The sequence below is a fragment of the Neolamprologus multifasciatus genome, chromosome 9 (genome assembly GCF_963576455.1).
Source record: "Neolamprologus multifasciatus chromosome 9, fNeoMul1.2, whole genome shotgun sequence".
Classification (NCBI taxonomy): domain Eukaryota; kingdom Metazoa; phylum Chordata; class Actinopteri; order Cichliformes; family Cichlidae; genus Neolamprologus; species Neolamprologus multifasciatus.
The window spans coordinates 15,521,760-15,537,487 of record NC_140447.1 but is presented as its reverse complement, the minus strand read 5'-3'; the positions used below and the strand labels follow the sequence as shown (position 1 = coordinate 15,537,487).

Here is a 15,728-nt window from a genome sequence, read left to right as displayed (position 1 = left end):
AAAGCGTTCCCACCTCAAGCTTAACAACCATACCTGGAGCGACTGCCCCTCTCTCTCTCCTGCTGCTTCAATCGTGAAACAGCTTAATGATCAGCTGATCGGCTTTTCTGTCGCGAGTCCGTCTCTCTTCTTAGTTTTTGGCCCACTTCTCACCAGAAAGAGGAAACCAGCGGCTGAACAACAGCAGCACGTTTAAGCTTGATAAGCTGTTGTTAGAATTTATTTAATATTACTTTCTACACCAGGATCTTTTTCTACGTAGCTGACGGCTGGTAATTGTGCAGGGGCGGATCTAGCAAAGTTTAGCCAGGGGGGCCGATAGGGCATGAACAGGGAAAAGGGGGCACAAAGACATACTTTTCTTTCTTATTCTCATTTAAAATGTCTAGTTTTTAATAAATAATTATCTGACTCTTACACCCAAAGTTTTAATCTTGTGTAAAATATATAGAAGTCCATTACTGTATATAGTAACTGTTAAGTCTAATATACCCTAGTAAGCTATAGTACTTTTTCCTTTGGGAAGATACCATCTGTGCAGTCTGCAATTCTGTTGAAGAAAGATGTTGAATCTATTTAATTATTCTTGAAAAATAATTTATTTTTGTGCATTTTCCCCCTGCATCAAATTAAATTTGATTACATCGATTAAGCATCATGAGGTGGAGGGTGGTTCCCTATTTTTTATTTTTTTTGCTAGGAGTTTGCAACCCTATTAGTTAGGTTGCTTAAAATTTCTTCTAAGTACTCTTTAAAATACCAGAATAGGGAGGATGGAGCAGGTTTAACTTTATTAGATTGATCAGTGTTGCTGAACTATGACATATTTTGGACGCAGTGTATTTTTTACATACAGGTATAACAGAATAGCTTTAGTGTTGTTATTTATTTAAACTTGAGTATAAACTTATACAAAATGCAGCAAGATATTAAAAAAACGTTTTGTTGATTAAAAAACACACTATATCGGATTCATATCGGTATCGGCAGATATCCAAATTTATGATATCGGTATCGGTATCGGACATAAAAAAGTGGTATCGTGCCATCTCTAAAGGAAACGTAATGATGGATATCAGTGTCATTCTGAGCAAACTAATGACTCTGTTGTGTCCTATTACCCAGTAGCCACAAAGCTGCTTTGGACATGGGACTCATTGATGAGCAGAAGAATGGAAAATAAAACAATGGTGTGGTAAACCCTCTTTGGCAGTCACTGTCATTATACAAATGCTGCAAAGCTTAGTGATATGAATAATTTCACAACATCTAATTATTTTTGGCATCAAAAATATCAGAAGCAATGATGTTCTTTATTTAAAACGGACATGCAGGTATATATTTTATTTAGAAATTGTCCAGCTAATTGTGCCTTTCATTTTCAATTTTTTGTTTTGTTTTCACGGTTGTTTTCGACCTAATTCCAAGCCGCAGCAGGCGACTCTTTCCGTGAAATGAGCTTTGAAAAATTAATGTAGGTTAAAAATCAAGCATTCACTACCCAGCCAATCACCGTTTGCTGAAAACATTCCCAGCTTTGCTGGTGAACAGAGTAGAGCATTACAAATGGAGTAAGACAGATATATTGTTCAACGGTCGGTGAGGGGAATGTTAAATAAGCAACTGTTTGCCAACACATTTGCCGTATTCACTTTATTATGCGATAAGTCAATTTTGTGTTTGCAGCTCGTCGCGAGCGGAGGCACTTTTTCTTAAATTTGTAAAGTGCTCGTCGGTGATGAATATATGCTGAATAAACAACAGCGTGCTCCAGGCTTCTTCCATTAAGGTTAAGGAAGATTTTCATCCTCTGTGTCGATGTGCAGTTCCACCCACTTTCCTACCAGTCAGTGTGTGTCTGTGTGATTCTTGTGAGGCGTGTCACTTTCTGTGACAGCGGTCTTTTCTGTGTCTACATTGTCCTGAGCAGCTGCAGGTAATTTCCCCCACCTATTGTCCCCTTCCACACTGTCAGAAACTATAATTCAGCTCTAACCAAGCGAGAACAGTACCACTCTGTTGGACTCCGTGTGAGTCAAGGTGAGACAACTTTGGAAGAGGTAAAGGAGGTGTGGAGCGTGTAATAGTTTGGGGACTTGTTATACCTTACTGCAACTGGGAGAACTGGGCTTACAGGTGGACATGCACGAGGCAGCGCAAAATCTATGGCAACTCCTCAAAGTAGAGTGAAGCAAATGCGACTTTAAAGCCGTGCGTAGAGGCACGTTCAACATTGTCTTTTCTGGGGGTCAGAAAGAAGTAATATAGCGGTTTAGAGGCTTTTGGGCTCTGCACTATAATGGTGCAGAGCTTTGACAAACAGTAGTTCATCTTGCAGTAGAGTTGGACTAGTACAGCACGGCTGACAGCTGGCTCTGTTACTGCTGCTCTCATGGGGGAATGGAGAAAATGCTGTTTCTGTAATTTTGATGGATTTGGTTTTTTTGTTTACTTGGCTTCCTTTTTTCATCCATGGGACCCATTAAACCCGGGCTGAAAGCCTTTTATAAGACGTATTGCTGCTCCTTGCAAAATGTACATATTCAGTGGAGATATCCACCTTTCATCCAATAGAAACACTGGAGTGTGAAAGAGTGATGGCTCTGTAATGGTTTGCCTGTTTTCTTGGCAGTGTTGCAGTTAGCTGTGGCAGAGATCAGTGGCAGACTTGCACCAAACCATCGGGCACATTCTGCTGCTTCTGTGTATTTAGTCAGTGACAGCAGCCCGTCCAACAGGAGCAGCATCGGGGCTAGATTAACGGCAGAAGCTATAGGAGACGGGCCAAGAGTGGGAATCATGGAATTTAGTCTTGCTTGTGGGTTTTGTTAGCAGCAGGGGCTGAAATGTTGGGACAAAGCCTAGGCTTTGAGTAGAAGTTTGGTTTTTGTTTTGGCTCCGGGTGCTAAGTGGAAACAAGCTGAAGTGAAAACCAAAGACGGAAAAAGGATTCATGTTTGAGAAGGACTTATATCAGAGGCTAAGTTGGAAATTCACCCAGAGAGCTCTCTGGTGTCATCTGACAGTTTGTCTTCTTAAAATCTGCATGTCCGCGTGCTCCCTTTTCTTTTTTTTTTAACAGCTAGATTGATGTGAAAGTCCATAATAAATGGGAACCACAGGGGAGATATCTAACAGGAGTTAATGGGCCACTAAGGGAATATTTGGTTTTGAAGGCGGGCACATAGTAACTACTACTTCTTCTCTGGGATTTCACAGCTCTTTAAGTAGACCTGTCAAATTTCCATCTTGAGTTACAGGAACGTCCCTTTTGCTGTAACTCTAGATTTTAGGAATTTTCTCAAAAAAGATAACTGCACAAATATAGCACAGACTCACAAGAGATTTGGCCTGAATTAGACACAAAACACACACAGGAAAAACAACACACCACTGCACTGTGATGCTTAAGAGAAAGTGTCCTTGGTGAGCAAAAACATGTCATTTGTTTGAAAGGCAAAGGGAATTATCAGATGAATTGTCATTTTCTTTCAACTCTCATCTTATTTTTGTTTATTTCTTTTTCTTTTTCTTTTAAACATCACAATTGGGAAATGGCGCCGATTCGAAGAAGCGAAACAATACAAATTGACAAGATGACAAAAGTGCAGTTGGGAATCCAGTTGACGAGAGTAGAAAAAGAGGTCTTGGTGACATTGGCAGTGTAACCTACTTTTAACGTGGTGACAGAACAAACAAAAAAAAAGCATGCGACGATTATATTTTCTGGAATGATACACGCAGGATATTTGAAGTTCTGTGACAGGCAGTGTTTGAAAGCTTTTATCTGAAGGCTTCGTTTCACGGCCTCTGTGTTTCAGAAAGCAGCGTTCACGAGGGAAGCAACGACAACGATGGCAGCGTCTGCGGCAGTGACTCCGCCTTCTACAAGCAGAGCGAAGGTGAGGGATGGGGTGATGGGAGGGCAGCGTTTTGTGGCACTGCAGATGAGTAATTCCAGCCACAGGTAGAATCAGCATGCAAATGCAAATAAACCTCCTTTCATGCAAAAGTGCACATAAATAAAATTCTCGCCCTGTGCTCACCACAGACAGCAGATTTTCTTGTGGATGCTTATTATATTTACACGTACGCTTTCATAAATGGATAAATATGCTAACAAGATATGCGGCTGACAATAAACAAACCCAATTTTGTTTGTTTACTGGTAATTATCTGCTGTGTGCAGTGATCAAGATCTGCCATTTAGATAATGTCAGCTTCTAAAAGGCCCACGCAGAAAAAAATAACGTATGCTTAATGTGTGTATGTGTGTATTTGTGTTTATAGGTGTGTCAGAAATGCCAACAAAACTGCGCTCTTTTATGATGATTTAAAGCAAGGGTAAAATAATCGTAGTATGAGTCAAACTGAGGGTCGTTGTACACATTAAATAAAATTGTTTGAAAGGATGTTTGTATTTCAGCATCCTAGCAACATCAGCACTAAGCTGGCACTAAATAGGAACTAGAAGGAGAAAGAGCGTATTTCTCCCATATTACCTTGCCTTCAATGGATCCCTGTTAAATCTAGCATTTTGAATAATATCTTGAATAATCAGTCCCCATCTTATCTTTTAGACCTCATAGTATCATATCTCCACAATAGAGCACTTCATTCTCAGACTTCTAGTTTACTTGTGGCTCCTGGGGTATTTAAATGTAGAATGGGAGGCAGAGTCGACAGCTTTCAGGACTCTCTTCTGTGGAACCAGCTCCCAGTTTGGATTTGGGAGACAGACTGTGTTTAAGATTAAGCTTAAAACTTCCTTTTTGATAAAGGAGATGGAACTAGATCAGGTGACCCTGAAAACCTACCTTAATTATGCACCAGTGGTCTCAGGCTGCTCCCATTAAACACTTAGCATTTCTTCTTCATTCACTCTTTTTTGTGTTTCTACACCACTGTGTTTAACCATTAGCTATTATAATTACATTCGGGACAGAAGGCACCCTTCCACAGTCCCTTCCCTTGTGCCCAACAGGTCACAGCAGATGGCGCCAGTTTCTTCTTGTTAAAAGGAGTTTTTCCTTCCCACTGTTGCCAACCAATTAGTCGTAGAGGGTTGTCCGATTGCTGGGTTTTCTCTGTATTATTGCAAGATCTTTACCTTACAATAGAAAGCACCTGTCTAATTTCAATGCCATGACTGCTGCAATAGTTAGAAACTAAAATTTGTGCAAAAAGCTCAAATAAGGTAATTTAGGACTGTAGGAAACTATGAATGTCTGTAGGAAATTTCAGGAAATATTCATTTAAATGCGCTATATGGACCAAAGTATTAGGCCACGCCTCTAAATCTTTGGATTCAGGTCTTTTCAGTCCCATTGCCGCTGATTTATAAAATCAAGCACCTAGCCATGCAGTGCGCCTTTACAAACGTTTGAAAAGTTTGGCCGTTTAAAGACTGAATTTGAGAGTGGTTTGTGTAAAGTTAATTAATGTCTCTCTGTGCAGAGTGCTGATGGACTTAATAGAAGTCGCTTTGCTTACTCAATAACAGCATAGAACTGAATCTCCATTGACATTAACATCAGCACAAAAGCTCTATGTAGTCTAGTTCATTCTGGAGCGAAGCAGTGGATCACTGTCACCATCCACAGGTGAGGGGAGGTTAAGGGAACTCTGTATACATGTATGCATGCATTTATTCTTGTGTGCGCTGTGTTGTGTTATCAGGGCACAGTATGGCAGAGACACTCACAGTCGCCCTGCGTGTTGCTGAGGAGGCTATAGAGGAGGCCATTGCTAAGGCAGAGGAGTTCAGAGACAGCTTGGTAAGACATCCCTCTCTTCCCCTTCTTCCTCTCCCTCTCTTGTCCTCTGCCTCCTCTTTTCTTCCCCCCACTTTTCAGAGCTTTCGTATTGCCTTCCTGCTCTCCATCCCCATATTTTCAATCCCCTATATCACTGTCATGGCTTCTTACTTCTCCTCTCCTCTTGCCTCCCTCTCGGTCTCAGTATCAGCGGGATACAGTCATGGTTTTTGGCAAAGACCTTTGCACAGACTCTCTCCTGGTAATTCACATTCACTTTGAACTGAATATACTGTGTGTGTGTGTGTGTGTGTGTGTGTGTGTGTGTGTGTGTGTGTGTGTGTGTGTGTGTGTGTGTGTGTGTGTGTGTGTGTGTGTGTGTAGGAGAAACAGAATGAGGCTCGGTATCTGCGGGACCACAAAGAGGAGCTCATAGAAGAACTCGCCACAACCATTGTACAAAAAGTAGGTATTACTTTACTGCAGGTTTATTCGTCTCTTTTATGTGGAAGCATTAATTACAGCTAAAATCTTTCAAAATAAAAAAAAAATGTAACACTTCAGGCTATGCCTTTCCTCTCCACCCTTTACAAATGGATTGGCAAATAATTACGCTTTTACTCTATAATTTCAAACAGAAGTCATTGCACTTATATAACGTTTTAGTGAAATATGGCACAGGAAATAATTTTCAAGCAAGAAAAGAGCAGAAGGTCTTTGAAAATGATCATTTAGAGTGTCAAAATCTGCATAAATTACTTTAAATTTCAAGTGACAACTGCTTTAATTTTACACATGGCATCTAATTTGCATGCAGATAGTGAGTGGAGCCAGGATCTGCAGTTGTTTGATTGCCTTTGAGTTTAAAGTCAAACGTGTTGGAAATCAGTTCACTGGAAATGAAATACTTTGAAGATTTCAGCACATAATGTTACAATAAAATTTAAATGAAAATTAAATCATCGCTTTAAAAATTATTATTGGCTAAACATAAAATTCTGTTGTACGAGCGCATTTCTGTTTTCCATTGTGCATTTATTATTTTAGTTCATCCTTTTAAAAAGCTTGTTGTGTACGCCTTATAGCTTGCATGCACAGTCTCTGTCATGTTCTCTCTCCTCATCGCCTTCTTCACTTCCTTTTTTTCTTTTTCTTTTCCCTCAGATCATCCAGAGAAGGAAGCGTTCAGAGATGCAGACAGAGTATGACTTTGTCTGGCCTCAGTCTCAGTCTCTGATCCAGCCCAGTGAACTGCCCTCTCCTTCTCAGCCTCACACTTCATCACAAGAACCACAAGACCCGCTCAAAACCTCCTACTCTCTCTATGTGAGTCCCTGTGTCAGTCTAAACTGTTGGAACATATGGAGCATGTCATGCTGCTGTATTCAGCCATCTCTATTTAAGTCAAAAACAAACATGCAGAATAAATACAGATAAAGCATAACCAGTATATTAAAGAAGGACATAGCCAATGAGACACTTCTAAGAGGCACTACAGTGTGTGATTTCGTAGTAGCATGGATCACATACTGCTCTGTACGTGACCCCCCGATGACAGGTTCTCTTTTTTTGACTAATTGTGAATGCAGTCACTTGAAATTAGGTAGTACGATTAGATTTCCTAATATAAGCTGTATTTTTTCCCTCAGACTCAGAATTCTGGAAGAGTTTACTTACTGTTGTGGGTTTGAGGGAAAGGTCCTTTTTTTAAAAAAAAGATAATACAATATACCAACTACAGCAAGTCCTCACACAGGAACACATAGGCAAATCAATAGTACACAAACCTGGCACGGGTTCATACTGCAAGTCAACAAGGACTCCTGGAGATTTGTCATCGTCCTGTGTGTGTGCAGAGCATCAAGGCTGCTCTCCCCGGGGCTCTGCCTTCAGTTTCCTGCTGTTTCACTCAGTGAAGATCAAAGTCCTGTGAAATACGCAGGGATCCTCCTCGACTGCTCTGCCTGCCATGGGATAAGCTGCGTTTATCAGCTCTCTACAAAACCACTCACTGACAGAAAAAGCATGCAGATTTACACTCACATGCATACTTACGCGGTGTAACACTAAACCTTAATGTTGTATCCCACCCTTTTTTAAAGAGGAATGATTTTTTTTGTGTGTTTAATTCTGCAATTAATTTCTCAAATTTGGGAGAAGAATAAAGTATAGCTTAGCTTAGCTTATTTTTCAAATTGACGCCAGAGTACAGATCAGACACTATTCCTAAAAGCTGCCAAATGTAAAATGCACCAAAAAGCTCTCATGAATAAATTATGTTGTTCCACAGATACACAAATATTACACAAAAATACAGAATACACAAAAATTAAGTAATAAAGGACTAGTGATTTAGCATATTAAAATCTTGATCTAATGTAAATGTATAACTTTTATTTGTTTCACACAGAAAGAATCACAGGAACTGCTTAGTAGATATTTGCTCAGTGTTATAGCTCCACCTGCTGGTGAGAATGGTAAATTACAGCCGGCATAGTAGTGACGTTTTAAGGTTTTTTTATTGCTGGACAGGAAGTGAATTGTCCAGATGGACCAAATGCTCTCATGTGTATTACTTAATTACTATATATGGATATTATATTTTCTGGCCAAGTGCCAGTTATCTCTGTTTCTCAGCTAAAAATCTGTCTGAACTTCCTGTCAACAAAAAACTAAAAAAAAAAAGAAAGAACCTGTCAACAGAGTTGTGTACTATTCTTTGGATCTGTGTCATATTTCTCTGTATTTACCTGTGTGTGTCAATGTTTGTTCTTGCAGCGGTTGCGGTCAGCGTTTTCTCTCACCAGTGACGACTCCCCAGAGAAGGGTCCAGAGGAGGAGGTAGCCGAGGCCGGTGGCGGCAACGACGGCTTGCAGGAATACGCTTCTCTGAAAAGGGAGCCAAAGGCGGCCACATCTTTACCCACCTGGAAGAGCATGGATCGCCTGGATAACTCGAGTAAAAGTCACACTCACAGACTCTTTTTGGTTGAGCAGCTTTCCATTTCGCTTTTATCAGTTTGAATATAACTTTGTGTAGATGCATAACTGAATAGATTTAAAGATTTTTAGACAAAGGCCATAGATTTACTTTTACATGTCGTAAAGATGCACATACATACAAAGACATACAAATTATTTGTAGAAATTTACCCCATGCATTGCTCTATATTAGCCTCATATAATTTTATTGAGCGTATGGATATTGAATTTATTTAGTTCTCTCTGAATCCCTGCAGTTGACTCCGTTCTTCTATACTTCCTGCTGCTGCTTGTGATTTTCATCCAGGTGCCTCTTCAGTGCTCCAGAGTCCAGACGGCAACTGGATTGCTCTGCACAGTTCCCAGCTGTCTCGGCCCAGCCTGCTCACCAAGAGGAAGAGCCTGTTGTTCAGCGTGCTGGAAAAGGAGTCCGGCGTTGTCTCCGCTTACGACGAGATGGGATCTGACTCAGAGGAGGACGATGAAAGTGGCTGGGGTGCAGCGCTGAGGCAGTTTCGCCGCAAACTGTCAGATGAGACTTACTACACGGACTCCCAGCACGACCCCGAGTGGATTTACACTCAGCATCTCCCGGTCACCTCACCATCCTCGGGGCAGTACACCAACACAGAGACTCTCAACTCAGACTCCGAGGCATCGTCAGTGCTTTCTGCGTGTCCCCGTAAACCACCCCACAATCTGATGAGGAAGAAAGGACCCCCGGATACGCACCTTCACCCTCATCACCAGCCGCTGCATCACCAACACCTTCAGCAGAACTTTTCTCCATACCCAGTCCAATCAGAGTCATTGGATGTGAACTTTAACCCTAAGGTGATGTCTTTGAATTATCCTGTTCTACAAAGTCAGATGTAAATATTGTCCTTTGTAATGAGAATTTTAGAGCCATACCAAGTAGTTGGTGGACTAATATCTGCAAATATTATAATTATAATATCTGCAAACACCTTTCAACCATATTATCAGTGTTGATGTTGTCCACCAGAGGGCACTCTGCAATTTGCCTGTTGGAAATGCGTGTATAGATCATCACAAGCACAACAACCCGCTGATCAACAGCAGAGCAGGAGAGAGCATAACTGAAGAACCACACATGAGAAATGTTAGGGAGATTCTAAAAGGAAGAAAGAAAGAATATTGACTGATATATCAGAGTATTGGCTTCACCAAATATCGGTATTGCTATCAGTCTTAAAGTCCTATATCAATTAATTACTTAACAGCTCTTTATTTGCTGATTAAAAGGTCATGACTGCTTTTGTAGAACTAGGGATGCTCCCTGTTACACTTTTTTTTGTACTCTGAAAAGAGACTCCATGTTCCTTAAGTGAAAAGTACCCACCCCCCAGTGAGCTCTTTTTTTTAGTAGAGACAACGATAGAGAATAAAAGATACGTGAGTTTTTACTTGCAGTCCTTGGTGCAGAGGCATCAAATGAGCCGACAAAGATACAGAAATAATAGTTGCGTTCAATTAAAACCTGATAACAAAAGACAGTCCTAAAAAGAAAAGCATGTTATCATGTGAAAGCTTTAATCTGATATGTAACGGTGGCACATGTACCTGTTTACTTCTTGTCACTGTTCCCAGGTGATGGGAGACAGTAGCGAGGCAGAGGAGAGGCAAAGTGATCCCGTCAGAAGATCACGGCGACGCAGGAAGAGTAAGAGGGAGTCATCATCAGAGCAAAACAGGACTGGAGGCCAGAGCCATCCACAGTCCGTCTACCCCTTAGTGCAGGTAAAATTTAGTGATTCCTTATTGGTTGTTAAGAGGAACTCACTTTAAAATCCATCTATGCATCTATTTATTGGGGCTGTTCGGCTTGATTGTAAAGCATTGTTTCACCATTCGAAGGCACCAAATGAAGGTCTCTAGTTCAAGCTACTTTGCTCTTTAGGGTTAGGCTTTAGTCTTTAAAATCTGCAAATATAGGTTACCTGCTCGATTTTTACAATTATCTTTTGATTTTACATGTCGACCTTTAAGGAAAACAGTGGTATTCTACTCCACGCCCTGCTGAAGAGGGGATTAAGTGAGGAACAGCCAAAATCTGACACTATACCAGTGGCCACAGCTGCACCAGACGCCTTCAAATTAGATGCTATGACAACTGAGCCAGAGGACCTGGACACAGTGGCGCCAAATTCACCGGTCCCCAGCCCTTCTCAGCCCCCCTCCTTGACCCTGGGGCGAGAGCTCTCATCCAGCAGCTCAGGGCCTGGATCCACAACCAGAGATCCTCTAGAAGGGGAGCTGCAGTCTAGACTTGGTCAGCTGGTCATCAGTGCCAACAGCAAAGACAGCAGCTCATCTGAGGAAGAGTGCACAAACTGGCCTGCAGACAGGCAGACGGATAAAGAAAGTGACAGACAGACAGAGAAATTGAAGCCAAAGGAAAGAGAGCGAGAGAGGCAGCGAGTGAGTAACAAATCAAGAGAGAGAGCAAGCGAAGCAGTGGAACAAGTGAACGGACAAGAGATTAAAAGAAGTGAGAAGCTAATAAAGAGTCCCTCGGTGAGAGAAGACGGCAGAAGTCGGGAGAGGAGGTTTGAGAAGGCATGCGAGAGTTTAGATATGAAAGTGGAAGACCAGGAACAAAAGAGAGGAGACAAAAGAGAGCCCAACAGGCAGAGTAAGAGACAACATAAACGAGATACGGAGAAGGAAGCGGGACAGAAAGGGGGAGCGAGGAGCGGATCCAGTGCAAGTTCGCCTGCTGTTACCCCTTCTTCCCACGAGGGGGCGCTGTCAAACAACCAGGTGGGGAGATGTACACAAGATTTGATTTTCATCCGCAGATCGTCTTCTGCATGTGCTTGCATTGCAGTCTGTTTGATGCCTGTTTGTAAGCTTTTAAATTCTTTTTTTGTGCCTTCAAAATCTATTTACTATCACAACCTCCTCTGTTATTTACCTGACAATCAGTGCTGTCATTATTTGTCCCTCATCCCACGTTTTCTCTGTTTTGCTGTGTTGTTTTTGAGTTTTTTGTCTGGTCTGTGTGTTCCTGGTAAACGTGTGTGTGCTTTCTGTATGTGCGCATGTGTCAAAACCTGCAGCCATCCCGTTTCATTTATGACCTTAATATCTTATTTACATGCACTGTAGTAAATTGCATTATGATTGCATACATATGATTAAAATGCTCTATTTTTTGGACTCTTTATCAGTCCATACAGTGCTGTGCAAACCCCTCATATCCCTTCATTTTGCTTGCAAGGGTCTTGGAATTTTTTAAAAAGTGTGTGTTGAGCAGTAGGTTTCCAGGCTTTCTGAAGGTTATTCGTTTCTTCACATTTCTGTATAAGACTGTAAATTACTTTGATTTCTTGTGCACTACAAAAGTGTGCATATTATCAGAAATCTTTATTGTTTAATGTATGACTTTTGACATTTATTGAGCAGGTAAAATAAACTTTAAATAACTAGATGTCAAAACTACAATCCGTTATGTCAAAAGTAATGTTCCAGCTGATATTTAACGTTGCATTTTTTTTGCATTTATAATCAACTCAGCACTGTGAAATCAATAACTACACAAAGTCAGATAGATGGGACACACGCACACACTTGTACAATACATCTGAGGCATGAGGGTCGATGCTGATCATTAAGCAGACTCATTCTAAGGGCTTCGATGAGTAATGCTCGCCTCTTCCAGCTTGTATGACACATGTACTGGTGTGATCTATTTTCTGATGGCTTTCACAGCTCCCTTTACAAATCCGCCAGGACGCCTCAGTGCGATGTGAATAGAGGAAAACGTGCAACCATAGCCGTGATATTTGCGCCTTTTTGAAGCGATATCTAGTGTTTTGCCTTTATTAAATGAAACCGAATGAAAACTGACTAGCTCACTGCCGTCGTACTAATTCACAGCATTTTCAGCGCACGTGATCTTCAGCAGGTAAGGGTCTGGATGGTGTACAGAAATAGACATAAAGCAAAGAATATTGAATAAATAATCCCAGATTCACAAAATATCAACCACCTTCTGGTTCCGTCCATGTGTTCATTACTTTTCATGCCCTTATGAGCTCATCCCCACTAGAACCACTGCTGTGGACACAGGTGGTGTCATTTGAGGCTTCGAGGCTTTAGAGATTAGCCCTCAGGGTGGAGAAGGTAATTGGGCCCAGTGTATGCACAGAGGGAACGATACAGGAAAAAAAGTTGAACAACAACTTTTTATTCCTGTACGCCAATCTGACCTCCTTACTTATTTATCTTCCCTGTGTGTGCCATATTCCTATATTCAAAAGGCATCAAACTAGTTTCTTTGTTTTTTATGTACTAGGATCAACTTTCCTCATTGATAGGAGTGAGATATCAGTGTCTGTGATGACTGTTTGATCAGACGTGTGATGGCCTACTTCTTTGAAGTGGATCAGCACATCTCCACTCCTCCTTTGACCAACCCAAATCGATACCTCACTGTGTCCATCTCTGCGTCTCATTCTTTTTTAAGATCGATCAATAGTGATTTAAAAAGGAAAAAAAGATAACCAGCATCTCGTCTCTTTTTCATCACTTACCTTCTCCGGCTAAAATCCAGCTTTTCAGACTGTCACACTGTGCCTGAGAGGGATCGATATACTTCCAATCCCACTGATCAAAGCTTCAGCAAATTATTCATTCATTATGGAATAACATCTTTCTCTCTTTACTGCTATTTCTTATTCTTGCTCAGTGTTTACATGAGCTCAAGAGGATGAAACGGCAACTTTCTTCACTCACCGTCTTTACTTTTGAATCATTATTTGTCACAGATGGCATGAATTTGGAGGCAGGCTGCTTGGGTTTGGCTGAAATGAGAGATCTCCACAGCTGACTTAAGTCATTTCCATTTCCTGATTAGCCGAGGCATCAATCGACAATCTTATCTCCTCTACTGGCAGATGTTAGATTATTTTGAGTAATGATCCAATCCTCAGCTTCACATCCAAACTGCAATTGCTTTCCTGAAGCTCAGTGACCAGAGATAGTGTGTCCACAGTGCCATCATTTTCCAATTCAAAGCCTAAGAAAAAACCCCAACAACAACCGAAGATGACTCACTTCTCTGGCTTTGTCTTGAGACCTTATTACCCCATTTCTCACATCCCTGTTCTGCAGCCTCTGACTGCTTATCCAGGTCAAGCATGTGTAGATGTGGGTCCTCACAAAACATTAATTAGACGACCAGAGTGACAAATATATGTGCACTTGTCACCTGCAAAATGTTCTTTTCTATTCATGTATTATTATTTTTAAGGCTTTACAGTGTGAAAACCAAAGGGAGCTAATGCAGCTGATTAAAACATGATGCCGCATTATCTTTATTGGCTCACATTCATTTTTGAAATGGGGATGTTTTTACAGCGCTAATGATTGCATAATGTTCCAAAATTGAATAGTTGCATAATTGCCTTTTGTCACATCCCCTTGCTCTCGAAATGAAATATATTTTTCATTATCATTTCATGTGTATTACACTACATTAAGCCCTTGCCCTTAAGGTGATGTTTACAGATTAGATGTACTTGCTTGACATTTTCTGCTTTTCTCACACATTAAGTCTCTTTAACAGTGTGAGTAATAAGGTTTTCTCTCTGACTCCAGTGTTTCTGGACATTTCACTTGAATTCATTTTAATCTCACTTTAATTCAAACGGTCTGTTAATTCTTTTTGTTCTTTGACTGGAGCAGAAGTGCTCAGCGGCGTCGCTCTGCAGCATCACCACGGAGGTGCTAAAGGTTTTGAATGCTACTGAGGACCTGATTGGTGAGGCGGGAGGCGAGAGCTACACCCCTTCTGAGTCTATGAGTGCTTCTCCCATATCCAGCAGCTCTGAGACCCGCAGGTTGGACCAGAGGCTTACCAAAATGGAGGAGAATGTAAGCTAGAGAGCACCTCCACCCAGTAGTTTTACCTCCTGAACCAGTGGTGCTTATGGGAACTAAAGGTTTTGCTCTTTTCTGTGCAGGTTTATCTTGCTGCTGGTGCTGTGTATGGCCTCGAGGGAGCACTGGGAGACCTAGAGCACTGCGCCCGCAGTATTAGCAGTGGGACGACAGACCAAGAGCTGGCCTTCCTGGAAGATCAAGTGGCTACCGCGGCTGCTCAAGTCCAGCAGTCTGAACTGCAGGTACTTCAGAGGATCGATGACTGTTTGCACACATCTTTATACTGCTAATCATATGTTATAGTCTTACTAAACCCTGAACAAAGATAAGAAGAACTATTACCTGAGACATCCTCCTTAAATTCTCTTGAAAAAAATCCTCTTTTTGCTTTAAGATATCAAACATTGAGGCAAGAATATCAGCTCTGAAAACGGCTGGGCTGAACGTGACTGTCTGCAATCGCTTCTCCAAGCTCAAGCCAAAGTCTAAGGTACTCACTGGCCTTCCTGCACGCTTAATCTTTTGCACTTTTTTTGTACTTTCAGGCCATATGTAACGTCTTTAAAGAGTATTGGTGTAACTGATGAACTTGTCTGTGCTTATATAGTAATGAATGGTTATTGGAATAAAGAAATGGTCAGATATGGTTGGTTTGTTGATTTTAATGAACTATAATAGATGAGCGATGGTAATATTCTCATTACAGCCTCAAACCCTGGACTCATCACGCCATCAGAGGAGGAAGCTTCCAGCGCCTCCACTAAAAGGTACCAAACATGCTAATTTTGCTCACTTTGGAGAAATCTATTATGTTGAGACAAAGAAAAATGTGTTTATGCATTTTTTTTAAAAAAACTGAACTAAACTGCGGACATATGCAGGGTACAGCCTTGTATATACAAAATGTGAACGTGTATGCTTATGTACGCGTCTGAAACTGAGACACCTAGAGATGGGAACTGAGACAGAGGGGAGGGACATTTTTATTCGGCCTTAGTTAACATCTCACATTTTATGCTTTGTCCTAAAAGAAGAGAGAGGCCATTGAATGGATGTAAAAGTGAATACATTTGCTAAAAA

At 41.2% G+C, this 15,728-nt stretch overlaps 1 protein-coding gene across 1 annotated transcript in view; it reads left to right on the top strand.

The window, feature by feature from the left end:
- The window catches only part of myripb (myosin VIIA and Rab interacting protein b), a 123,299-nt gene that overhangs the window by 103,600 nt on the left and 3,971 nt on the right, over nt 1-15,728 (top strand). The window contains exons 5-16 of the mRNA XM_085173508.1: nt 3,822-3,902; nt 5,680-5,777; nt 6,141-6,221; nt 6,921-7,082; nt 8,535-8,715; nt 9,046-9,572; nt 10,350-10,499; nt 10,749-11,522; nt 14,451-14,639; nt 14,729-14,890; nt 15,043-15,138; nt 15,355-15,415. Of these exons, the coding sequence (XP_085029634.1) occupies nt 3,822-3,902; nt 5,680-5,777; nt 6,141-6,221; nt 6,921-7,082; nt 8,535-8,715; nt 9,046-9,572; nt 10,350-10,499; nt 10,749-11,522; nt 14,451-14,639; nt 14,729-14,890; nt 15,043-15,138; nt 15,355-15,415 (2,562 nt within the window). The remainder of the gene's footprint in view (nt 1-3,821; nt 3,903-5,679; nt 5,778-6,140; nt 6,222-6,920; nt 7,083-8,534; nt 8,716-9,045; nt 9,573-10,349; nt 10,500-10,748; nt 11,523-14,450; nt 14,640-14,728; nt 14,891-15,042; nt 15,139-15,354; nt 15,416-15,728) is intronic.